This window comes from Theropithecus gelada, chromosome 11 (genome assembly GCF_003255815.1).
Source record: "Theropithecus gelada isolate Dixy chromosome 11, Tgel_1.0, whole genome shotgun sequence".
NCBI lineage: Eukaryota > Metazoa > Chordata > Mammalia > Primates > Cercopithecidae > Theropithecus > Theropithecus gelada.
In genome coordinates this window covers 25,139,964-25,166,827 of record NC_037679.1, presented here as the reverse complement: position 1 = coordinate 25,166,827, position 26,864 = coordinate 25,139,964, and the positions used below count along the sequence as shown (strand labels likewise).

At 37.7% G+C, this 26,864-nt stretch overlaps 1 protein-coding gene across 5 annotated transcripts in view; it reads left to right on the top strand.

The window, feature by feature from the left end:
* The window catches only part of TMBIM4 (transmembrane BAX inhibitor motif containing 4), a 30,384-nt gene extending 3,887 nt beyond the window's left edge, over nucleotides 1-26,497 (top strand). For 3 of the 5 annotated variants that reach the window (XR_003121824.1, XM_025402632.1, XM_025402631.1), the window contains 6 exons: nucleotides 10,078-10,186; nucleotides 11,148-11,253; nucleotides 15,574-15,607; nucleotides 17,495-17,612; nucleotides 24,610-24,655; nucleotides 25,213-26,494. Coding sequence is in view for 4 of the 5 variants with exons in the window: in XM_025402632.1 (XP_025258417.1) it covers nucleotides 10,078-10,186; nucleotides 11,148-11,253; nucleotides 15,574-15,607; nucleotides 17,495-17,612; nucleotides 24,610-24,655; nucleotides 25,213-25,419 (620 nt within the window). In the remaining variant the exon portion in view is untranslated. Of the gene's footprint in view, nucleotides 1-10,077; nucleotides 10,187-11,147; nucleotides 11,254-15,573; nucleotides 15,608-17,494; nucleotides 17,620-24,609; nucleotides 24,656-25,212 lie in introns of all 5 variants that reach the window. The other 2 variants (XM_025402633.1, XM_025402634.1) reach the window with 2 other exon arrangements.
* The last annotated feature ends 367 nt before the right edge of the window (nucleotides 26,498-26,864 follow it).

The following is a 26,864-nucleotide window of genomic DNA, read 5'->3' as shown; positions in this document are numbered from 1 at the left end:
AAGTTTGGAGGGTGTTTGGGGAAGGAATCAAGAGTGTGTTGTTGAAGACAAAATAAAATAAAGAGATAAATTAAACACTTTGTTTGGGAATAACAAAATTGCCACTTGGGGTATACATACAGATCGGGGTGGTCTGAGGAACAAAGAGAAGGTTGGGGATTTTATTAGAAAGAACAATGTTACATATTGCTTTGCAAGAACCTTCATTGGCACTAGAGAAGCATTTGGGAACTGGCAGACAACTATTTTGATAGTCACAGCAGGTTGTTTCAGCAGCTGCTAGGTAAAACTGTGCTATTCACCCTGAATGAGTTTTCCCTCAGCTCCTCAGCTCTGATTTAGTTGGGTATGACATATAATCACTTTTACAGTGTGAACTGGAATAATCTAGGAGAGCTATAAGAGGAAGTGAAATCCCAGTGGAGGACTGAGTTTGCATACAGTAGTCCCTCTTTATCTGTGGCAGATACATTCCATATTGTGTTAATACAATAGCTATTAATAAGATAGAACAAATATAACAATATACTATAATAAAAGTTATATGAAGTGGTGTCTCTCTCTCTCTCAAGATATCTTATTGTAGGTGATATTTCCAGACTGTAGTTGACCATGGGTAACTGAAACCTTGAAAAGCAAAACTGCAGATGAGAGAGATCTCCTGTTTGTGAAGGGAATTCACGGGGTGGAGATGGGGGAGACAGAATTTGTGATGAGGCATGGAAAGGTGAGAATGACATGCCATACGTTATAGTGAGAAGAATGGCCTTTTTTTAGTGATGTTGGGGAATAGTACAGTGTAGTAGAAAGAGCCCTGGATTTAAGGGTCTGAAAATTAAACACAGTCCTGGTTGACAGCAATGTAGAGAGGCAGGTTACTTTGCCTTTCTGATTCTTAGATTCCTTATCTGTAAAAGAGGCATAATTGCTGCTCTTCCAACTATACCAAGTGGTTTTAAGGGTCAGGCAATTATTTCATTTTAAATACTCCTCCAGTGTTGGCCTCCCAAAGTGCTGTGATTACAGGCATGAGCTAATGCACCTGGCCTATAGACTGTTTTAAGGAAAGAATTAATTTTATTCTTGATTTGCTTCTACATCCCTCACGTCACTATAACAGAGCTGATTGCAATACCAGATACTCAGCATTTGTTCACCATAAATATTTAAATTATGCAGGAGCATTTTATTTAGGAGTTCTTATCACTAGGTTGGTAACTTAAGCTGACTACACCGGTACTAAATAAGTGGTTCTCATTTGTCTTTGGTGCGTTACTACTTAAAAGGTTAAAAATGCTCTGCCAAAATAAATAAATAAAGCGCCTGGGTGCAGTGGCTCACACCTATAATTCTAGCACTTTGGGAGGCTAAGGCTAGCAGATTGCCTGAGCTCAGGAGTTCGAGACTAGCCTATGCAACACGGTGAAACCCTGTCTCTACTAAAATACAAAAAATTAGCCAAGTGTGGTGGCGTGTGCCTGTCATCCCAGCTACTCAGAAGGCTGAGACAGGAGAATCACTTGAACCCGGGAGGCGGAGGTTGCAGTGAGCCCAGATCGTGCCACTGCACTCCACCCTGGGCGACAGAACGAGTCCCCGACTCAAAAAAACAAAAAACAAACAAAAACTAGCTGCTTGTAATGTGTATATTTTCTGAAAGATACTTTTTGAATAATATACATCTAAAATGTCAAGGTTCACTGGTGGAAAACAACAAATTATGAGGCTACAAAAAAATTTTGTGAGAAGACCCCTCTGGGAAGTGAGGAGGCCTCTGCCTGGCTGCCGACCTCTCTGGGAAGTGCGGCGCCCATCTGCCTGGCTGCTGCCCTGTCTGGGAAGTGAAGAGTTCCTCTGCCTGGCCACCCAACTGACTGGGATGTGAAGAGTGCCTCTGCCCGGTTGCAGCCCTGTCTGGGAAGTGAGCGCCTTTGCCCAGCCCCGGCATCATCTGGGAAGTGATGAGCGCCTCTGCCCGGCTGCCGCCCTGTCTGGGAAGTGAGGAGTTCCTCTGCCTGGCCAACCAGGTGACTGGGATGTGAGGAGCACCTCTGCCTAGCTGCTGCTCCCTCTGCCCAACCACCGCCCTGTCTGGGAAGTGAGGAGTTTCTCTGCCTGGCTGGCCAGCTGACTGGGATGTGAGGAGCAACTCTGCCTAGTTGCTGCCCCCTCTGGGAAGTGATGAGCGCCTCTGCCGGGCCACTGCCCTGTCTGGGAAGTGAAGAGCGCCTCTGCCCGGCTGCCACCGGTCTGGGAAGTGATGAGCGCCTCTGCCCGGCCACTGCCCTGTCTGGGAAGCGAGGAGCGCCTCTGTCCGGCTGCCACCGGTCTGGGAAGTGAGGAGCGCCTCTGCCCGGCCACCGCCTTGTCTGGGAAGTGAGGAGCGCCTCTGCCCCAGCCACTGCCCCGTCTGGGAAGTGAGGTGCTGCCTCTGCTTGGCTGCCGCCCCATCTGGCAAGTGATGAGCGCCTCTGCCCAGCCGGCCGCCACCCGTCTGGGAAGTGAGGAGTTCCTCTGCCTGGCCACCCAATTGACTGGGATGTGAGGTGGGCCTCTGTCTGGCTGTCACCCTGTCCGGGAAGTGATGAGCGCCTCTGCCCGGCTGCTGTGCAACCCAAGTGTGAGGTGACAGCCTTGTGTGTGATCTTTCTGCCCTCCCCAAGTTTGCATTTTCGACATTAAAGTTTACTTTTTAATTTAAAAAAAATTGTGAGAATTAATTTCTGAGTATAGTCTCGAGCACTTTTACAGTGCTGATTAAACTAGTATATATAACTAGTGTACTGTAATATATATATGATATAGTCTGTTAAGCTAGTTTATACTGCAGTAGTCTTTCATAGTTTCATAGTATGTATATACCATAATTTATGTAACCATCCCCACTTGATGGTTGTTACCCTTTTTTTATTCCTTCAAATAGTGCCTCAGGGAACATCCTTTTATATCTTTGTAAATTTCTCCATTATGACTTTACTATAAATTTTTGGAAGTGAAATGAGGCAAAAGAGTATGTGCATTTTAAATTTGATTGATCAGTTCTCTAGAGAGATTGTACCTTCAGCAAACAATATATGGGGATACCTTCTGCACCCTCACCCACGCTGAATATCATCAGACTTTTTCATCTCTGGCAATCTCGTAGATCAAGGATGGTGAACATTTTCTACAAAAGGCCAAATAAGAAATATATTCAGCTTTCTGGGCCATAAGATCTCTGTTCCAGCTCAACTCTGCCATTGTGCAAAAGCAGTTGTAGAGGATACATAAGTGAGTGAGTGTGATTGTGTCCCAATAAAACTTCAGTTACAAAACCAGGTAATGGGCTGGCTTTGGCCCATGGGTCGTACTTTGCTGACTCTTCTGGTAGGTAAAAATGTAATCATGTGTTAATTTCCATTTCTTTTAGCTATGTGAGTGAAGGTGAGCATTTTCCTTTGTTTACAAAACTTGACTAGGCTTTGTCTTAGATGTTAGGGATCTAGTGGTGACCAGACAGACAGTGTCTCAGACCTCCAGAGTTGTCATTTGGATGAGGCAGTAGGAAAGACAGACCCTAAAGAGGTAAGCAAATAACCCCCTAGCGCTGAAGAAAAGAAACAGGTGTGAGTAGAAACTAGAGTTTAGGGTGGCAGCTATTTTAGTTAAGGAATGGCCAGAGGAAGAACTCTCAAGGGAGATGGCAGGTGGATTATATGAGAAGGAGCTAGCCAGGCAGATTAGCTATCTATTGCTTTGTAACATATTGCCCCCAAATTTAGTAGCTTAACATAGCAAGTATTTATTACACAATTTCTGAGTGTCAAGAATTTGGGAGGGTCTTACCCAGGTAGTTCTGACTAAGGGTCTCTCATGAGGCTCCAGTCAAGATGATTGGCCAGGACTGCAGTCACATGAAGGCTTGACTGGGCTAGAGGATCTGCTTTTGGGAAATTTCATTCCCATAGCTATTGACTGGAGGCCTCAGTTCCTTGCCACATGAACCTCTCCACAGGGCTGCTTGAGTGTCCTCATGACATGGCAGCTGACTTCCTCCGGAGCAAGCAATCCAGGGGAGAGCAAGGAGGAAGCCTCAGTGACTTTTATGACCTAGTCATGGAATCATACAAATCATTACATCTTCCTTATTCTATTAATCAGAAGCAAGTCACTAAGTCCAGTCCATTCTCAAGGGAAGCAAGTCACTAAGTCCAGTCCATTCTCAAGGGGAGGGGATTTAGGCTCCACCTTTTGAAGCTAGCGCCAAATAATCTGTAGCCATATTTTAAACTACCACAGTCTTCCCTCTGGTCACAAATTACTTATCTGTCTTCCATATGCAAATTAAGATCCTGCATAATACCCCAGTATAGCATCATCTCAAAGTCCAGAATCTCATCATCTAAATCAACCCCAGGTGTTGATGAAGCTCACTAGGTGTAGCTCCCTAGGTGTAATTCCTTAAGTACAGCTCCCCTCAAATATTTTTAAACTAAAAAGACAAATGATATGTACTGCCATACTCAACATCCAGTGGTGGGTAATATGAGGTGGTATTTTTGCCAATGTAATTCTTCAGAAAACTTTGTAGGTGTCTTGTGATTCTTAACTGGGTTTCATTCCATTCAATAATAAAAGCCACACCCAAAAATGTCTTAGCATGAACTTTGGCTGAGACTGCTCAGTGAAGACTTCCTTAAGTTTCTCAAAAGCCCTATTGTCCTATTGTTTGAAGGTGTTTTTGTGTTTTTTTGTTGTTGTTGCTGTTGTGTTTTTTTTTTTTTTTTTTTTTTTGAGACAGTCTTGCTGTGTCACCAGGCTGCAGTGCAGTGGTGTGATCTCGGCTCACTGCAACCTCCAACTCCTTCCGTCTCCCTGGTTCAAGCGATTCTCCTGCCTTAGCCTCCTGAGTAGCTGGGATTACAGGCACATGCCACCATGCCCAGCTAATTTTTGTATTTTTAGTAGAGACAGGGTTCCACCATGTTGACCAGGATGGTCTTGTACTCCTGACCTTGTGATCCACCTGCCTTGGCCTCCCAAAGTGCTGGGATTACAGGCGTGAGCCACCGCGCCTGGCCTAAATGTTTTTTGTTTTTTGTTTGTTTGTTTGTTTTGTTTTTTTGAGGCACAGTTTTGGATATTTGTGAGGTCTTAACTAAGGATTTTACAATTATGCTCTTTATGTATTTTTTTGATGTCCCTGAGTCAGAAGGCTTTCATCTTTTTTTTGAGACAGAGTCTTCCTCTGTTGCCCAGGCTGGAGTGCAGAGTGCATTGGTGCAATCTCTTCGGCTCACTGCAAGCTCCGCCTCCCAGGTTGATGCCATTTTCCTGCCTCAGCCTCCTGAGTAGCTGGGACTACAGGCGCCCGCCACCACGCTCGGCTAATTTTTATATTTTTAGTAGAGACGGGGTTTCACTGTGTTAGCCAGGATGGTCTCGATCTCCTGAGCTCATGTTGCGCCCGCCTCGGCCTCCCAAAGTGCTGGGATTAGAGGCGTGAGCCATGGCGCCTGGCCCATCTTTTTGTTTTAACAGTTCTTCCTTTAGCTGTGTATCTCTTCTCTTACATTTTAGTATAAGCAACAAGAAGCCAGCAGGTACCTTCAACACTCTAGAAGCCTCCTTAGTTTGATCACCCACTTGATTAAGCACATTTTCTACTTTTGATGTTAACATAGCTAACACTGTTGCTCAACTTTTCCTGAGTATATAATAAGCATTCTCTTTCCTCCAGTGTGCACAAAATTTTACCCACTTTCCTTTAAGCCGTCACCTGCAGCAGCCTCAAACGCATTAACTTTCTACAAACAGTTTCTTCAAGGCTCTTTTAGCCTTCATCTCACCGATCTGCCAGCTTCCATCTATTACCTGATTCCAAAGGCTGTCTCCCATATTTTAGGTGTTTGGTATGGCAGCACCCCACTTCCAAGTACCAAGATATATATTAATTCTGTTTGCGTCACAAATTACCCTAAACTTTAGTGCTTTAAAATAATAAACATCATCTTAGTTTCTGAGAGTTAATAATCTGGGTGGTTTTAGTTTAGAGTTTGTCCTAGGTTGTGGTCAAGATACTGGCTAGTGCTGGTCGTCTGGAGGCTTGACTGGGGATGAAGGATGTGCTTCCAGACAGGCTACTCACAGGGCTATTTATAGGAGTCCCTGGTTTCTCACTGGCTGTTGGCAGGAGACCTTACTTTCCTCTCACATGTGTTTTTCCATAGGGCTCCATGAGTTTGCTCACAACATAGCTGGCCTTCCCTGAGTATGGATTCTTAATGGGGTGCTATTGACCCCATTAGGTGAGAGTTGGTTCTTTAGAGGGATCTGAAGATCTAAAAAAACTTAAGATTTTATAATGGCATATATCCTTCCAAAGGGTGATGGTACAACAGATATATAATAAATTTGTGGCATTAAAATTTTATTGAGGGGGCTATTAGGAAAAAATACCTGGAAGGCTACTTACGTGGGGAATAATGAAAACAAGGTTGAGAAACACTGTCCCGGAGGTAATGATCTAAGAAACAGCAGGAGGAAGCCGTAATGCCTTTTATGACTCGGTCTTAGAAGTAGCACCCTGCCACTTTCGCATCATTCTTTTTGTTAGGACTCACTTGAAGGGAGTGTCAGAGAACTGTGACTTATCTTAAACCACCACTTCATGTAAAGAAGGATAAGGGCATTCTGAGTAGAGGAAACAGCAAGTGCAAAGGCCCTGAAGCAGGAAGGTAACTAATGTGGGTAAAGCATGGTGAAGAAGAGGGAGAGTGCTGAGATGAGATTGGAAAGGTTCTACATCATGTAGGATCTTGTAGGTCCTATAAAATCTTTTGTATTTTATTTTAAGTGAAACGATTATTTAAGTATTTAAGCAGAGAGTCACATGATATGGTTTACTTTACAAAGAGATCACTTTGACAGAGTGTGTGGAGAAATAGGTGGGACAAGAGTGAAAGCATGGGGACCAATTAGAAGGTTCCTCCAGTGGTCCAGGTGAGAGATTAGGCACACTTTGACTAGGGAGGTAACAGAGGAGACCAAAAGAGGCAGATACATTGCACTTTCAAAGGTAGAACTGCGGTAGTTGATGATAGATTGGGAACAGGGAGGGGGTAATCAAAGATGACTTCTATGTTTTTGGCTTCGAGGATGTTGGTGCTGGTTGTTGATGAGAAGACTGGGTGAACAGCAAATTTGGATAAATGAAGAGCTCCAATTTTGGCCATGTTAAGTTTGAGATGTCAAATAGAAGGGAAGAAATGAGGACTCAACAAAAATTGGAAAATTTGAGTAATATTCTTTTCATGTTGAATCTTTTATATTTTCCTGAAAGCTGTATATGCATGTCCTTTGCTACTTCTTATATTATTCACAATGGGTGTCAATACTGCTTTTGCCTGGGATTTGGCTTATGATACTAGAGTATAGAAAAAGTTGTGGTCTGCAATATCTGCATAAGGATAATTTTTCAGTATGAACTTAAAGGCTTAGCACAAGTTTCTTTAAAATGTTTTGAATTGCAATAGTAATACATATTGCTAGTATCTAAAAAACACAGATTAGTAAAGAACTGAATATGCAAATTATCCTTAGTAATACTGCGCAGGGTATACGAACACTTGGATGTATATTATTCTAGTCTTTTATTATATATGCACTTGAGTACATACACAGATATACAAATAAACATTAGATCTTAATGTGCACATTGTTTTGAACTGTAAAACAGTTTTACAAAATGGTAAGAAATAACACTGATTTTCAGTGCTTGAGAATACATATCATATGGATAGGCTTTGAGTTACATGAGGTACATAATAGGGTATGAGAAGTAAAGAATACATTCCAGGGCCAGTCATGGTGGCTCATGCCTATAATCCCAACACTTTGGGAGGCCAAAGTGGGTGGATCACTTGAGCCCAGGGGTTCAAGACCAGCCTGGGAACGTGGTGAAACCCCATCTCTACAAAAAATACAAAAAAATTAGCTGGGCGTAGTGGCATGCGCCTGTAGTACTAGCTACTGGGCAGGCTGAGTTTAGGAGAATTGCTTGAGCCCTGGAGACTGGAGCTGCAGCGAATCATCACGCCACTGCACTTAAGCCTGGGCGACAGAGTGAGACCCTGTCTCTCTCTCTCTCTCTCTCTACAGAGTGAGACCCTGTCTCTCTCTCTCTCACACACACACACACACACACACACACACACCCCATCCTGGTGTGGTGTTATGGGCCTGTATTCCCAGCTACTTGGGAAGCTGAGGCTAGAGGATGGTTTGAGTCCAGGACATGGAGGCTATAGTGTAAAGAATACAATTTTTTTTTTTTCTCATAGTCCAGAAAAATCCCTTGCAGGTGTAATGGCTTGACCTTTGGTTTAATAATTAAATTTGAAGAAAGATAGCCCAAATAATATTGTCCATGCCAGTAGTATATTCTTTACCCTGCTTTTATGAAAAAGATAGAAATGACTTCCCAAAGCATTCAGACATGAGGGCCTTTTTAAGAAAGTAAGTTCTAGATCTGTTGTGGAGTTGAGAACTGTTTATCTCTAAGCCAAAATACAGTGGACACTCAGTGTTCTTATGAATCATTGGTTAAATTATATGCCCAGTAAAATTTGTTTAAGACGTTAGGAAAAACTCATTCTAGATTTTGGAAGGAGTGCCAGAGGGAAAAATTAAGATTTAATATTTGGGCATTTTGATGATTAAATACTTAGTATTCATGAAAATTCCCTTATTCTTGTGAAAGATTCATTTTTATTTATTTATTTTTAACTTGATATTTGGCTGACATGCCATCAAAGGACTTCACCCTTCCTTGGAAAGCCAGGTCTTTAGTAGGAATGTATTTCAAAAGGAACATCCACCATCTAATGCTCATCAACCCTGAGCATTGCCATGATAGGCAAGAGACAACATCACATTTTCTTTTGTTGGGTAAAAGTCATTCAACATGATTTTTATTGCCTACCTAATCATAGTCCTCTAAGTAGTGGTGCCATTATTCTGTTTCATTTCAGAATAATACTTTTTCTCTTCCCTGACTAGTAAAATTCACCCTTCATTAATTTAGTAAAAAATTATTTAAAAGCAAATAAAATGTAATGACTGTTTATTCAGTGCCATCCACTAGGCTGAGTGGTGGGAGTAAGGAAATGAATTAGGCTTGTTCCCGATTATTAGGGAGCTTTTGGTCTTTACAGTGTAAGGGGGGTGAAGGACAAGTAGACTTATCAATTATAAAGTGATTAGTGATATGTTTAGGGTTCCCCAGGAACATGAAGGAGAAACATCTAATTCAGAATGGGGAACTGAGAAAGGCTGGATCTTGAAAGACGATTTGTAGTTAGCCGTAAGTGTGAAGACAGAAGGTGGGAACTGTTATTAATGTTTTATTTCTGAAGATGATAGTGAGTTCTTGGAAATTCATTGTATTATTTGTTTCACTGTGTATCAGAAGACTTTAATAATAAGCATTTAATCATTAAGACTTAGAGGTGATTTCTGGGTATTGATAACAAAATACTATGAAAGTAAGGATTTTCTATTGTATAGAAACTAGAGGCAGGGGTGCTATAAATGAGAAATAATAATAGATGGGTGAAAGTAAGTTTATATATTACTTGCCTTTTCAGGATAAGTTTCATTTGGGGGAAACATTTTTACTATTTTTGAAATTAAGACATAAAATAACTTAGGTTTATATGCTTTCTATTTCTCCTTTTTAGATTCAAAATATAATCATTCTTTTAAAATGTTCTGCTTTTTGTCTTTTGCTATGTTGTATCCTGCTGTGTACAACTAGGCATTTAATGCATTTTTCATTTTGATGAAATCATTTACATTCTGGCCCACTAATTTTTTTAGGCTCATGCTTTTTGTAGGGAGCTTTAGATATCTCATACAATTTTTAAATTATTTTGGAAGCTTTGTATTCTTGTCTAGTTTTAGTTATATATTACATTATTAGGATGAAAATTAGGAAAGAATACATGTAAAAAACAATTTTTTAAAGAGGAAATTTGATTTTACTGTTCTATGATAAATGCTTAAGAAAATAGTAATGTATTTTGTTTTCTCTTTTAGCCTTTCTAAGAAAAGTCTACAGCATTCTTTCTCTGCAAGTTCTCTTAACTACAGTGACTTCAACAGTTTTTTTATACTTTGAGTCTATACGGACATTTGTACATGAGAGGTAATGTAATGAGATGATAATGAATCATTTTCAGACATTGCATATGATCAAAAAGGCATATTATAAACAAAATCCACTTTTTTTTTGTATTAACTTTTGAGGTTAAAATGTAAAATGGTTCATTAACTCTTATAAGCCTGATTAGTTTTTTTTGATGAAGAAAAATATTCCACAACATGGTATTTACCTCTGAACTTTTTAGCTTCAGTTTTTTAGGGTTAAACCCTCATCCCCTGGAATAGTATTAAGAATTTTTTCTGCATGCCATTTTAAAAAATCTTAATTTTAAAAAACTTTATTAGACTATATTCCCTGTGCTCAAAGCCTGAGACAGTATTTGAAAAATAAATGTGCATTCATTTTGCTTTTGGCTCAAGACTAGGATAATTTCACCAAGAAGTTTTCAAAAGAGCTCCGCATGATTCATCTCTAATCTTTAATCAGGGATGAATCATAATTATTTCCATGATACAGTTTCGTTATATTAAAGGAAAGGAGAACTAATGAATATTTTCATAGAAGTAGAGAATTTCTGTCATCCCTTCTTCCCACCAAAGGGGAATCTTGAACTATTAGTTTACTATTTGAGGTATAATTCTTAAATTTAAATTACAGCCATATGGCAAATACCCTAAAAAAGTAGTTATTATTTAATTTCTTTATTGTATAATATTAGTGTACTAATTGCAAACATTATTCAAATATTATAGAAGTTTATACGATAAAAAGGAAAAGTTTCCCTCATTCATTTTGGGCTCTTTTCTGCCTTTGTCCTGAGGCTCCTTTCTACCTTGTACTCCTCAAATTTTCCAGATATAATTTGATAGATTGGTATGGATCATTCCAGATTTTTTTTACCTGTACTTTCATAAACATATACAATAGATAAATTTTATTAAATTGGATAATACTGCTCATGCTATTTTTTTTAACTTGAAACACTTAATATTATGTCTTTCAGTCCTGCCTTAATTTTGCTGTTTGCCCTCGGATCTCTGGGTTTGATTTTTGCATTGACTTTAAACAGACATAAGTATCCCCTTAACCTGTACCTACTTTTTGGATTTGTGAGTACTTTGACTTTCTCTATTCCCTTAACAATTATTCCTGAGTTTTACATAAATGCATTTATAATACATATATAACAATGGCAGAACAAAATTAATGAGTTTTTTTAGAGTACTTTAGGAAATTACTTGTAATTTTATAGTCTTTTAAAACCTTTAACAGTTTATTAGTTTCAAAGGTTTTTCTATTAGTATTACTATGTAGTGGAAAAAATGCTGAATTGGAATCAGATGACCTGGCTTTGCTGCTATCTGATTATGTGACACTTGGCAAGGCATTTAGCCTTTCTGTGCCTAACTTTTTTCATATGTAAAATGAGAATATTAAAGTAGATAAATCCCTGTGATACCTTCTACCTCTAATATTCTGTTATTTTCTTGGGAAAAAATTATGTTGTGGTTTTAATTTAATAAAATTTAAGTTCTTTATTATTAACTCTTCTGTGTTATTATCTTACCACTCTGGTCTTTTAAGGAACCATTTTGCTCAAATGATGTGCTTTAGTAACTTCTTTCAAAATTATAGTTGGGAGAACCCAACTTTAAGTCATGTGTGTTCAGATATTTGTGAAAATTAAAACCCAAACTACCACTTATGAAAATTCAGTTTAGAATATGACAAGAATAAGGGGATAAGCCTCAAGTTATGTGTTTAAAAAATTATTTTGCCTCTTCTCATCCAGTATGACTAGATTCTAACCTTAAAAATTTACTTCAAAGCATTCCAAACTAATACTAAGAATACTTGGGTGGGCGCAGTGGCTCATGCCTGTAATCCCAGCACTCTGAAAGGCTGAGGTGGGCAGATTGCTGGAGTCCAGGAGTCTTTGAGACCAGCCTGGACAATGTAGTGAGACCCCATGTCTACAAAAAAATACAAAAATTAGCTGGGCATGATGGTGTACACCTGTAGTCCCAGCTACTCAGGAGGCTGAGGTGGGAGGATCACTTGAACAGGGTGGGGGAGGTGGAGGCTGCAGTGAGCTGAGATCATGTGACTGAACTCCAGCCTGGGTGACAGAGTGAGACCCCATCTCAAACAAACAAAGAATACTTGTAGTCAAATAGGAGTGGGAAAAGCTATTGATTAGATTAAAATGCTTTAAACTAAAAACGTTTGTCAATTCTGGTGAGTTTGTGTTAAAATGATAAAGAAAAGCTGATGACTTTGAAAGTTTCAGTAATAGGAAAGATTATTCTTTTAAATCTTAAGCTCTTTTGTTTGCAAGATTATCAATCCTAACTCAAGTTATCGCAAGTAACAAGGAGTTTAAGGATGTAAGAACTTGAGAACCCACCAACCCAAATCCTCTTCAAGAAGATTAACTGGAGAACTGGAGGAAAGTTCCAGAAATGATGATATTGTAGGAAATTCAGTGACAAGAGTTTGTGTTCTCCTCTCCCTTGTTTTATTACATCTCTTCTCTACCTCAGTTGTCCTTATACATTGTTTCCCTTTTTCTGTCTTTAATTTTTATATGACCCATTGTTTGCCCCCATAGAGTCATTTAACTTTAGCTCCCACTGCCATTGCTTTAATCTCTGAGTTCATATTCCTGGGTCAGAAAGAATCTGGTCCAGGCATGGTGGCTCACGCCTGTGTGATCCCCACACTTTGGGAGGCCGGGGCAGGTGTATTGCTTGAGTCCAGTAGTTCGAGACCAGCCCGGGCAACATAGTGAGATCTTGTCTCTGCAAAAAGTAGAAAAATAAGCCAGATGTTATGGCACGTGCTTGTAGTCCCACTACTCGGGAGGCTGAGGCAGGAGGATCACTTAAACCAGGAGGTGGAGGTTGTAGTGTGCTGAGATTGCGCCACTGCCCTCCATCCTCAGTGACAGAGTGAGACCCTGTCTTAAAAAGAAAGAAGGGGGGCAGGAGGGAGGGAGGAAGAAAGGAGAGAGAAAGAATCTGATTGGTACACTTGGTTGTTGGCACAGGTCACACTGTAGGCTGTTAGTCAGTATATGGGTTGCCAGGCCTTGGGTCAGAGCCAACTCCTGGCCTAGTCAGCTATGTCTCAAGAGAGAGGAAGTATTAAAAAAAAAGGCCATATAGAATTCCTCTTCACATCTACATGTAGCCTCCTCTCAGAAAGACTGATTTCTATGTGGGAAGAGGGTATGGGTCAACTTTTGCCCAGCAGGGAGAGGTCCCACTAGAAAAGCATCAACCAAATGCTTATAGGCAAGATAGTCACTGATTGTTAAATCTGTTCATCATGCCCATAGCTAAAAATAGTTTAACAAATAAGTGTGTAAAATACACTTCCTCAAATTACTCAGGGACCTTTAACATTAGGGGGTTTTTTGGTCCTGATCCACCGAGGTAAGAAAGGAGGTGAAGCTTATCTTTCCCTAGTAGGAGTGCGTGTATGTATATGCATGCACATAGATAGATAGATAGACAGGCAGACAGGCAGACAGATAGATAGTCCTTGACTTAGAATCATTCAACTTAAGATTTTTCAGTTTTATGATGGTGTCAAAGCAATATGCAACCACGAGGTTTCAGACTTTAAGCATTGGTGATTCTTTAACCAAAGACACTCTGAGCTACATTTTTGACTTAATGATATTTTCAACTTACAGTAGGGTGTATTGGCATGTAACCCCATTGTAACTTGAGGAGCATGTGTGTATATGTTTTAAAGGGGCATTATCATGTTTTCCTAGGTCTTATCTTTACTCCTATTTATACCATCCTGTGTCCTTCAGATACTTGAATGTGTATGGGATGATTTCTTTCCTAAAATCTTGTCACAAATAGTAAGAATATAGTATAATCATGTTGCCCCCCTCCCCAAAATTTCTTTTCTTTTCTTTTTTTTTTGAGACAAGGTCTCTCTCTGTCACCCAGGCTGGAGTGCAGTGACGCAAACTTGGCTCACTGCAACCTCAGCCTCCTGGGGTTAAGCGATCCTCCCACCTCCCAGCCTCCTAAGTAGCTGGGACTACAGGCACATGTCACCATCCTTGGCTAATTTTTTTTTGTATTTTTAGTAGAGACGGGGTTTTGCTGTGTCACCCAGGCTGGTCTCAAACTCCTGGACTCAAGCAATCCACCTGCCTTGGCCTCCCACAGTACTGGGATTACAGGTGTGAGCCAGCATGCCCAGCCCAGAAAAAAATTTCTATCATCTTTTGCTACCATTTTGCTGGCACTACTAAAGGCATTAAAATGTAACAGCAGTTCCATTACCTCCGTGTCTATGTACAATTTCTAATACCATTTTTGCTTGGGTGCTGATGGTTTCTTGATATCAGGTAGGGTGGATGCTTCTACCAGGAGTATGATTATATAGCCACTGCCTTTATTTCTAGCTTTGCCTTTGTAATATGGTCTATCAGATGGTTGATAAAATCTATCTAGAGTAAGGATATAAGACAAAATAAAGATACTGTAATTAAGGGAAAACAGAGGCTAGAGGACAAGGCTCGGAATCCCCAAGTCTTGTATTTAGGATATTAGTTCAGCTACTTCTGACATGGCTTAAACAGTGACAGAATAACAACGGCTTAAACAGGATAGTTTATTTCTCTTCATGTAAAAATTTAAATGACAATTTAGTGATGGTGACAAGGGCCCATGCTTCTGCTACTGTCCAGGCATTCCTAGAGTGGTATAAGACAGATCACATGGTATAAGATAGATCACTCCTATAGCCACAAAGCATCCAGTTATTAATACAAGCAAATGAGAAGAGGAAGGGGAGAGCAAGTCTTTCTTTGTTTTTAGAGCACAATCCAGAAGTTGTATACCTATCTTAGTCACATTAAATTGGCTAGAGTATCCTTATGTAGTCAGACCTAGCTGCAAAGGAGACTGAAAAAATGCAGTTTAATCTGAACAGCCATGTGTCCAGGTAAAAATTCTGTTATTAGGGAAGAAAGAATGAATATTGGGACACACTTTCAAGACTCCCACACCAAAGTACTATCTAAATATTTTATTCTTCCTATGTTTGTGTGAGGTATTGAGGTTTTATAAATGTGCACATAATTTGCAATTGTATTTTTATTTATATTACACAGTAAGAAAAATAGAATGTTCTATATTTACAGTCTTCCTTTTGCAAATATGCGATTAGAGCTTAAAGAGTCATAGTATCACAATTAGAATGTAAATGTTCTCACTCAATATATTGAGGTCTCATTTTCATTATGGTGGGTTTACTAACTGTCCCGTATACTTCACAGGGCTGCTTTGAAGCTAAAATGAGATCATTCATATGGGATCACATTAAGCTGCTAGAAATTAGAAAGTGTACATGAGATAGTATACCTTTTACTGTCATTAATTTAAGTTTCTTTTCATTAGACGCTGTTGGAAGCTCTGACTGTGGCAGTTGTTGGTAAGCTGTAATTGCATTTCTATATGTTATAATAACTTTTTAGTGTAGATAAATCTTTCAGGTAAAAAGTTATTTGGGGCTAAAGTTTAACATGGAATGTCATATTTCAGAAATACAGCATAGGATGAAGAATTCCTAAAGTATAAGCAAAAGTCAGATATTTATCCTTTACATATTTCAGCTGAGCTTAGAAGAAGTGGAAAAGAAAAATAAAAGGAATGGAGAACAGTATTTCATTTGTTTACCCATTTAGAAAAATAAGACAACTATAGCTAATTTTTTCTGTAATTTAAAGGTATCCTCAAGTAACCGAGAACATGTGTTTTGAGCCACATACTTTGATCATATATATGAGCTTAACTCCTTTAACTGGCCTGTGCCGAACTGTGCTTTAACATTATATCCTCATATTTTATCAAGTGGCACTACAAGAAACAGTGGTAATTTCTGCTCTGTGTTTCATGTTAAATATGTGTTTGAAGGCCGTGTCTGTTATAATTACTTGATGTACCCTATATAATGCCTCAAGGAAAAAATTTCAATAAATTAAGAATAGAAATTCTGATTGTCTCAAAATGGTTAACCTTGAGTACCAAAAAGGTCAGAGTTAATTATTACTCTCCATAACAGCAAGTTGTTTATCCTTATAGTTAATGTATTTCACTCTTCCTATTTTGTCATTAGTTTTTTAACCTTTCTATGCCAGTTTTGTTTAATCTATATGTTTCTGTAATCTCTTGTTAAAAGAATCTATATAAATAATAATAAATAATAAATAGGATTGAAGCTTCTTAACAGACAGAAAGTATTCAAATCCATCTCTCCCTTCTCCAGCCCCTATTATGTATAAAGAATGTAGGAGAGAGATTCATTTCAGGATTATTGGAACTGGGGGTAGAAAAACATAGATGAGGTAATGTGAGAACATTATTTTCCTCAGTAATTGCAATTTCTTTTCAACCTAATCGTATACTTAAGTTACTGACAAGAAGCAAAATGGATTTCATGTCTTGTCTTTTGCATGTTCACCTTCCTAATCCTGTAACGGCATAAACAGAGAAATTCCAATCGTGTAGCATTTAAGGATGGAAAGAACATGACTAATTACTCTCTGAAAACTAAAAATTACTTAAATGGCTTTGGGTTCAAAGCAGTTAACCTCCAATAGGTTATAACTGCAATTTATTAAAATGTTAAGGAGCTTTATTACAATAGCCATAATCGACTGGATGGTTATTCTAAAATTACAGAAAGGAATTTGGCATATATTCAGTAAACCCCAAAATAATGTACTTCAAGATAATACACATTTGGATATGCAGTTAGTGGTTGGTTTCTGTCCTTTACAGGGTAAGTGAATGGTAGGCAACCCCAGCCAGCCCCAGTATTTTTCTTTCCCAGTTTCCTTGATTTGGGCTGATAAACCAAGTATAACTAACCAGATGATTGCTGGAATTGCTGCTACTGTCTAGGAATTCCCAGCCAGGCAGGAGACCCAGAATCATCCCTATTGATATTTAAACTATAATGGACAATCACCACAGATGGTGGTAAACTGCGACTGAGACAGAGATGGGTGAGAATCACTCTGCCATACCCCTAAAACTCCAAACTGGCTACAGGCGTAATAGCTCTCCAGTCATTTCATTAACTTGGTAACAATGTGACTTCCAATTTTGTGTGAATGAATTTTTTGGAGACTGTTAATTGCATTATGGGTGTGGTTTCACTGTACCTTATAGTCAAGGATGGATAAGAAATCTTTTCTAATTGTTTTTATTGGCATACAGTACAGGAGAAAACGAAGCATTTCTGTAAAATGCTAGAAAAAGCTGTTTTGTATTGAGCATTTTTATATGCATGTTAATCAGTGTTTTAATTTTACAGTTACTTTCTATGATGTATATATTATTCTGCAAGCTTTCATACTGACTACTACAGTATTTTTTGGTTTGACTGTGTATACTCTACAATCTAAGAGGGATTTCAGCAAATTTGGCGCTGGGTAAGTTGTGTATATTCTTGGATATAATAGATAAATGTCTTTAATTATTATAGGTGGTTTTGAGGAATGTGCTACACTGTTATCTTTGGGTACTGTCTTTTAAAATGGAGGGTAATAAGAGATCATCTCTTTGAGTACTAGGGCCAGGCCCTACTCCCAGAACATACAAAGAAATGGAAAGTTGCTTTGACTTATTTGTTTCTCTCCTATAGTGAAAGGGAAGTGAATTAAAAAAAAAATCAGCTTTCCAGAGAGTTTAAGCTTGTTTGCTTTATTAACATTATGGAATTTACTGAAATTATTTCGGTCTTTGTCTTAGCATAAATGTTACCACCATCCACGTCTTTGTGGAAAAAGCACTGTAATTAGTACAGGTATTGAAAGGGTCTGCATGAACTTTAAAACCTTTTGATCCATCTAGATTAACCTGTATCCTTCCTCAAACAAATATACGGAATGATCCTTTTTATATGAGGATTATGGTACTGCATTGCCCTCACCTGGTAGGAATGCATACTCTTTTCTAAGCTCACAGTGGCTTCCTGTTGGCACATAGTCACCCAACCATTTTCTTTTTCCTGTTACAACACTATTTACAAAAGTCTGCTCTTGCTAAACTTTCTTTCCTCCCCTACCCCTTTTATTCTGGTAATCCAGAACACCAGAAGTCTCTATTGAGATAAAATATAGTTGGTCAGCCAACACTGACAATTGCGCAAGCTGCTTAAATAGTTTTATTGGAGTGGAGTTTGATTTAGGGAGAGGTAACATTTTTTATTTTCTTTTCCTTCTTTGAAAGGATGTTTCATATGTATTTGTGTGGCATATATCATGAAAGATTTGTTCTACTTCCTCTTCCCAACCCAGTCTCTAACTGTTCCCTCCCTTTCATTCATTCCAGTATCATCTCTCTAAATCCTTTTCTGGTAAACCTGCCTTATATTTCAGCCTCTTCATAATAAATTTACACTGATTGATAAAAATGATATTACAATGATCATATATAGATCTGAGACCAGATATTTCTGAAGTGCATCTGTCTGTGTCTGCTGTTTCTGATAATTCTTATTTTTTCTTTCTTTGTGTGTTCAGTTATTTTTGACTATGTAATTGTCCTTGAAAAATTATTTGTTGAATTTCTTTGAGGCCTTGGTTGAAGGTGCATTTTTCCATACAGTATTTGGGTTTTCCCCTGGCATCTGGGAAAACTATTGGATTGGGTCCACTTGAAACTAAATTCATGGCTTACAATGTTTTCTCAACCACACAGGTGTTATTCAGTTAGACTAAAAATCAGCAAAGGGATAGCTTGTGGTGACAATTTCCCAGGGATGGTTCTTCTCTGCCCCCACCCCCCAATTTACTCTTGCTTAGTGCATTGATGACTTTTCTTGTCGTTGGGCAAATTCAGCTACAGTACTATGATTACTTCTTTGGGTTTCCACTTTTACCTAGATTTTGACTTGATAATTCCATTCTACCTTGACAGTTATTTGATGTTTTTAAGAAGGTATTCTTTGTTTTCTCTTTTATGCATCATGTCAGTAGTTTTTTGGGGTGGGACGGGGCAGTAATTAGTCTGAAATAGTTCTTGTTTGCTGTAATATTGGAAACAGAACGCTTTCAAAATTGCCTCCTACCTATATTACTACAACCAGCTTCTCTATTCTCTAGTCTTACCAGTTTCCAGCCCCTTTTCCACCAAGCAACTGGGTGGTAGGAAAATGGAAACTTGATCACAGTATACCTATTTAAAACTTTAACACTTCACTACTGCTCTTGGTATACAGCCCTGTTCTCCATTGAATCACATCTACTGCTATCAGTTACTGGATACTGCCATGTAATGACTCTCTAGCAAAATCCTAATAATAATTATACTTTGGTCAGTATACCATAGGTTCAGCTACTTAAGAGTAGCACTTTATTGCATTTTAAATAAAACTTAATGGCACTACTTACTGTGACGCCTCAAAGCCAAAGTGGTTGTGGAAGTTAAGTGCCAAAATGGCTATAAAGACTTAGGGAAAAGATTTTCTGAGAAAATATGTTCTTCAAAAAGTTTATAGGCTGTTCCTTCTGACCTGTTTATGGGACACTGTAGGAACTGAAGAAATGTGTTAAATGTATGGATGTATCGTAGTATCAGGCAATGGTGGCAGTGTTTCATAGATTGACTTAAAGCAGTGATGTTTTTACACCATCATTTTCCTGTGGTAATTCTGCCACAAAAGGAATTAAATCTCAGAACTATATGTGATAACTATGGCAACTGGTTATTGGTGTGCTAGACTTGCCTTGTGCCAGCTTGTAAGAGGCATCTTGCAAGTCAGTTGTTAAACTGCTGGAAGCTTAAAATAGGCCATGAAGGATGTATGTACACCACAAAAATTAAGAAGCACTACAAATCAGGGCCCATTTTCTTTCTTAGAAAGTAAGTTTACTGGCACATCACTGTTTGTAAGTTATTTTTTATTCTGTGCTTCTTGTTGAGAGAGAAGAGGGTAGGATTCGTCAGTCTTCTAGATGGAGTTGTTAGAATAGCAACATCAGTACTATATCCATGGCATATCTTATCTATATTCTCAGAAAATTTGTTCTCTCTGATGTTTAAATATTTAATGAGATGTGAGTCAAAGTAGAGTGAAGTAACAACTTAGGCAGAATATTTGTAGGATATGACTTTCAAATCTTTACCTGTTACAGTATCTACAGAGAATGCTGTCATAAACTGACAAGTCTTAGGCTGAATTTCTTACCAGAAACTTAATAGAGCCTGTGACCCTAAATAACCCTTTTAGTGTGTGTACATTTAGGTCGCTGGGTGGGGCATGCTGCTTAACCAGGGAGCCTAAGTGTGTCAGATTTCAACTTGGATGTTGCAGTGGAGAAAATATATCTGTTTTAATATGCATTGTCAGTAGTGTCTGATCAGGCTTAAATGTAGGATCTTGTCCAGTTAGTGAATAAGAGTAAATTAATGTCCACAGACCTCTGGCAGCCCTATCCTAATGTCTTATTAGAAGCCTACAAGAATGGGAGAGGATTTTTCATGGGTCTCTTGTGTTTCTGAATGTCTTGGGAATGATGTGCTGACTGCCCTTTGTTCCAGACAAGGGTTTTTTTGTTCCAATAGTGAACAGCCTAGGAAGATGGTGCTCGCTAGAGCAGAGGGCAAGCATGTTTACTTTCCATTATAAAAAAGACTTGCTTCCCTATACAACCCACTGTGTGTGTAGGTGTCATGTGGCCCTCTTAGTATCACCTGGGCCCTGTCATAAAAATGATGATACTACTGTTACTACTGTAAACTGTTCTTTATCTCAGACCTAGGAGCTTGATGCATCCATGAAACTGTGCCAGGCTAACTTGTTAGCCTGCAAGTAGGGTAATACCTTGGATGCTTCAAGTTCTTAATATCACCTTCCCCATGCCCCATGGTACAGGAGCTTTGGAGTTTCCCTAGGGTTTAAGAATGAAAAAGCAAATCCTAAGTCCCTTTCAGTCCTGAAGGATCTATATTGTGAGGTAGCATGATACCTCATTCTCACTTAGGTATGCCAGATGTATCTTGAGAAATTTTAGGGCCATTTCAGAGAGACAGCTTAGGACTAGATTCTCATCATGCCTTCAGTTCACCAAATAGCATTACAATAAATAACTGTTATTGTGAGAGAACTTATTTTGTATGAGTTCAGTCCTTTTGCATTTATTATTATTATTTTTTAATGGTATCTTGGTAAATGTTCTTTGTGCACTAGACAAGAATGTGTATTTTGCTGCTGCTGCTGTTGGATGACTTGATAAATGTCAATTAGGTAAAGTTGGTTAATAATGTTGTATTCTATTTGCTTACTAATTTTCTGCCTACTTGTTTTATCAATTAATGAGAGGGGTATTGAAATTTCCAATGACAAGTAAGGATTGGTCTTTTTCTCACGTAAATTCTATAATTTTGCATCATATTATTTACATTTAGGATTGTTACATACTGTTGGTGAACTGACCCCTTTATCATTATGAAGTGACCTTCTTTAGCTCTAGTAATATCATTGCCCTAAAGTCTACTTTGTTATTAATATAGCAACCCCAGCTTTCTTCTTAATTTGTGTTAGCATGTTAGCATCATATATCTTTTTCTATCCTGTTATTTTTAATGTATTTGTGTCTTTATATTTAAAAGGTTTTTTTTTTAGAAGTCATAGTTGGATCTTGGTTTTTAAAAATCCAATCTGACCATCTCTGCTTTTAGTTAGTGTATTTAGTCCATTTACATTTATTGTGATTATTAAGGTGGTTGTGTTTATCTTGTTTATTGGCTTATTAGCTATAGTTCTTTTAATTAGAGGTTGCTCTAGGCTTTATAATATATGACTTTAAATTACTAGTCTATCCTCAAATAATATACCATTTCATGTATACTTGTATCTCCTTTTCCCTACCTTTGTGCCATTGTTGCCATAACTTTTAGTTCTACATGTTATAAATTCCATAATATATTATTTTTGCACTAAAAATTATATTATCTTTTAAAGGGATTTTAAAAATAGAAGTCCTTTTATGTTCACCAACGTATTTGCCATTTCTACTCTTCTTCATCTCTTCATGTATCTAAATTTTCACCTAATATCATTTGACTGAGGGACTTCTTTTTAAAATTTCTTAGCATCTGTTGGTCATCTTTTGTGTCTGAAAAAAACCTTTGTCTTTATTTTTGAAAGTTATTTTTGCTGGGTATAAGATTCTAGGTTTTGGGTTTTTTTTTCTTCCTTTCAGTATTTTAAAGATGTCATTCCACTGTCCTCTGACTTACGTAGTTTCTGACAAGAAGTCTACCATCTTTCTTATATTTATTCCTCTGTATATGTTTCCCCCACACATACATAGCTACTTTTATCATTTTTTCTTTATCACTGGTTTGCAGTAATTTGATTACAATATTCCTTGGTGTGGTTCCCTCCCCCTCCACTTTTATTCTGTTTCTTGGATCTGACAATGTAAAGTTTTCATCAAATTTGGAAAAACAAAATTGTTTAAGAGATGGGATCTTGCTGTTGCCTAGGCTGGACTTGAACTCCTGGGCTCAAGTGATCCCTCCACCTCCTGAGTAGCTGGGATTACAGGCACACACCACTGTGCCCAGCTCAAATCTGGGAAATTTTTGGCAGTTATTTCTTCAAACATTTATCTGTCTCCCCTTCCTTCTCCTTTGCTTGAGATTCCAGTTACATCTATGTTAGACTTCTTGATGTTGTCCCCTAATTCATTGTTTTCCTGTTTTTTGTTTTTTTTTTCTTTTTCTCTCTGTGATTCATTTTGGTTAGTTTCTATTGCTGTTTTCAAATTTAGTAATCTTCTTCAGTGTCTAATCTGCTATGAATTCCAATCAGAGTATTTTTATTTCATATATTGTATTTTTAATCAGTTAAAGTTCAGTTCAATTTGTGTCTTTTGAAAAATATAGTATCTTCCATTTCTCTCCTCCTCATGATCATTCTTTCCTCGATCTCCTTGAACGAGCGAGTATATTTTTAATATCATTGTCTACTCATTCTATCATTGTGTCATTTCTGGATTTGTTTCTATTGATTGTTTCTTCTCCGTGTTATGGGTCATATTTCCTTCACTCTTTTACATGCCTTTATAATTTTTTATTGGATGTTGGTCACTGTAAATTTTACATGGTTGGGTGCTGAATTTTGTTGTATTAACTTTAAATATATTTGGCTTTGTTTTCCTAGGACTAGGATGCAGTTAAGTTCCTTGGAAAGTAAACCTTTTGAGGCTCTGTTAGGGAGCTCCAGAACAGCTTTTAGCTTAGGGGCTCATTTGGCCCTAAGGGTACTGCCAAGATAGTACCCTTCAGCATACTACTCAGTGCATGTCTTAAGAGGTCTTTCTACTCCAGCTGGTGTGAATGCAAACTGTTCCCAGTCCTGTGTGAACTATGAGGATTGTTCTCCCTGCTTCTCTATGGTGGTTTTTTCTCCAGCCTTGGTTACCTCCTCACATGCATGTATTAATCAGAACGTAGCTACAAACTCTAGGGAAACCCTGTGCATACACCAGAGTGCTCACTTTCGGTGGATAGTTCTCTTCTTTCTGGTATTCTGCCTTGCAAATTCTAGCTACCTTGGATTCCCTGACCTCTGAATTCTTGTCTACTCAACTCAAGGAGACCACAAGTGTCTGTATGGGTTCTTATCCCTACACGGTGGCCTGGAAACCCTCTGTAGCTGGGGCAAATATAGACTTCACTTTCTTTGTATCCTTTATCTCAGGAATCCCTGTCCTGTGCTGTTTGCTGTCCAGTGTCCAAGAACTGTTGTTTCATATATTTTGTCTGGTTTTATTTAAGGAACAAGGATAAATTTGGCCTCTGTAATTCCCTGTGACCTGAAGCAGCTGATATGTCCCATATTTTATAACAAATGACTGACTTTTTAGATGTCCTTTCTCATATATTTTATACTCTCTATATATAACAATTGAATTGTAACTCATAAAATTATAGCAGTGTCAGATGTGTCCATCAATTAAGTTCTATAATACATAAGAATAAAATGGAAAGTACATTGTGAACTTCGATAGACATGTTCACAGAATAAGTTATTACTTGGTTTAAAAGTGCAATCATATTTTATTTGTTTATATATTTTCTAAAACTTTTTGTAGATCTCTGAATTAAAATACTTGTAATGATATTTCTGCTTTTATCTATATTTTATGTTCCAAAACTTCACAAATTATACTGTTAACTAGGTTTGTATACCATAAAGACAAATGTTGAATAAGTAGCTGTTCTTTCAATTTCTTTTAAAAAAAGATCCAAAATGGGCATTATATTCATTGTATGTTTACAAATTCTTACATTTTAGTTATTCTTTGGCAAAAAATCCAGATAGATACGTTTTTTTTTTCAGAAAGTGTTGAATGGGTTTACAAAGTTTTTTTGTAAGGAATAATATTGTAAATTACTAAAATTGTATTTTTATAGGCTCTTTGCTCTTTTGTGGATATTGTGCCTGTCAGGATTCTTGAAGGTAAGTTATGTTATAATGGTTAACTTGAAATATAATTCTGGCTATGTCAATATAAATAACCTCAAAAAGCTATAAGAGATACTCTTATGATAGGACACTTAGTTATAATTATCCAGAACATTTGTATAGAGAATGATTATAGAATTATCCCTTTAGAAAATCAGGGTCTTGTGTTGGTCCTTATTATTGACTGAAAGAAAGATGAATGAATAAATGAATTAAATTACATAGAAAGAGGCCCTTGCTTACAACTGCCAAGTTCCAGTGGCACATTTAATTGTGAAAAAAGAAATATATATTAAAATAATTTACATTTGGAATGCTATTTTTCAAAGTGGGTAATTTAGTTTAATGGAATATATCCCCTCATTCATCCTTCCATCCAACAGAGGCAACTTTGGACCTGCCTTGCCTTTTTCTGCTTTTAACATTTTTATTCAAAGTTGTACACCTTTGTCAAATGTGTAATGTAGCAGTAAATCATTAGAGGAAGTAAGTTAAGTCCTGTTAATACTGTTCTCAAATATCAACATATTTCTTTAATCTCTTCCCTATAGTTATTTTTTTATAGTGAGACAATGGAGTTGGTCTTAGCTGCTGCAGGAGCCCTTCTTTTCTGTGGATTCATCATCTATGACACACACTCACTGATGCATAAACTGTCACCTGAAGAGTACGTATTAGCTGCCATCAGCCTCTACTTGGATATCATCAATCTATTCCTGCACCTGTTACGGTTTCTGGAAGCAGTTAATAAAAAGTAATTAAAAGTATCTCAGCTCAACTGAAGAACAACAACAACAAAAAAATTAATGAGAAAAAAAGGATTAAAAAAGTAATCGGAAGCAGTATATAGAAACTGTTTCATTAAGTAATAAAGTTTGAAACAATGTTTAAATACTGTTACAATCTTTATTTGTATCATATGTAATTTTGAGAGTTTTAAAATCTTACTGTTCTTTATGATACCTCATTTCTAAATCCTTGATTTAGGATCTCAGTTAAGAGCTATCAAAAATTCTATTAAAAATGCTTTTCTGGGTGTGCACAGTGGCTCACGCCTTTAATCCCACCACTTTGTGAGACGAAGGCAGGTGGATCACGAGGTCAAGAGGTCGAGACCATCCTGGCCAACATGGTGAAACCCCATCTCTACTAAAAATACAAAAATTAGCTGGGTGTGGTGGCACGTGCCTGTAGTCCCAGCTACTCAAGACGCTGAGGCCAGAGAATCGCTTGAACCTCGGAGATGGAGATGGAGGTTGCATTGAGCCAAGATCACGCCACTGCACTCCAGCCTGGCGACAAAGTGAGACTCAGTCTCAAAAAAAAAAAAAAAAACAACAACTTTTTCTTCCTAAATTAGCCATGCATAGCTGTTTGTTTGCAATTCAAAAGTAATTTTATGAGTATATAAGAATATCAGTTTACCTTTGTCTAGTGATTTTATCTAAATTTTCCCTGAATTATTAAGTAATATTGATTTGTCTTTGATTCTAGAGTAGTAGAGTCTTTACCATTATAAACTGTAAATCTCTCTTTGCTTGGCAATTTTCATCTAATTTAAAAGGAAAAAAATATAAAAGATAAATTCCACAGAGAATTATTCAGTATTATATTAAAATTGTATTAAAATGTTAATGACTTTTTATTTTAAATTGTACTAAAATTAAAAGTCTGCCTGAAAGTCAGATATTATGACAAAATTTGACATTAATTGTTTTTTAAAGTATAGATTTCATTTGAAATTATACAATGCTAATGTGGTTAGAGGACACCAAAGTTACTGAGTCATCAGCCATTAAGTATATCTATTTCAAAATAAAAATACTTGGGAAATATTGTCTCATGGTTTCATTTGCGTTGGTCCACAGTGTCAGGTCCGTGTACCAGTAACCAATGAAGTTTTGTCAAATTCCGTCACTGTACTATTTTGTTAGGCTGCCATAACAAAGTACTACAGCTTGGGTGGCTTCAGCAAGAAATTTATTTTCCCACAGTTCTGGAGGCTAAAAGTCCAAGATCAAGGTGTTAGAAGGCTTGGTTTCCTTTGAGGCCTTTCTCTTTGATTTGTAGATGGCCATCTTCTCCCTGTCTTTAAATGGCCTTCCCTCTGTACTTGTCTGTGCCCAAATTTCTCCTCCTTAGGAGGATACCAGTCATACTGGATTAGGACCCACACTGAGGACTACATTTTTCCTTAGTTATC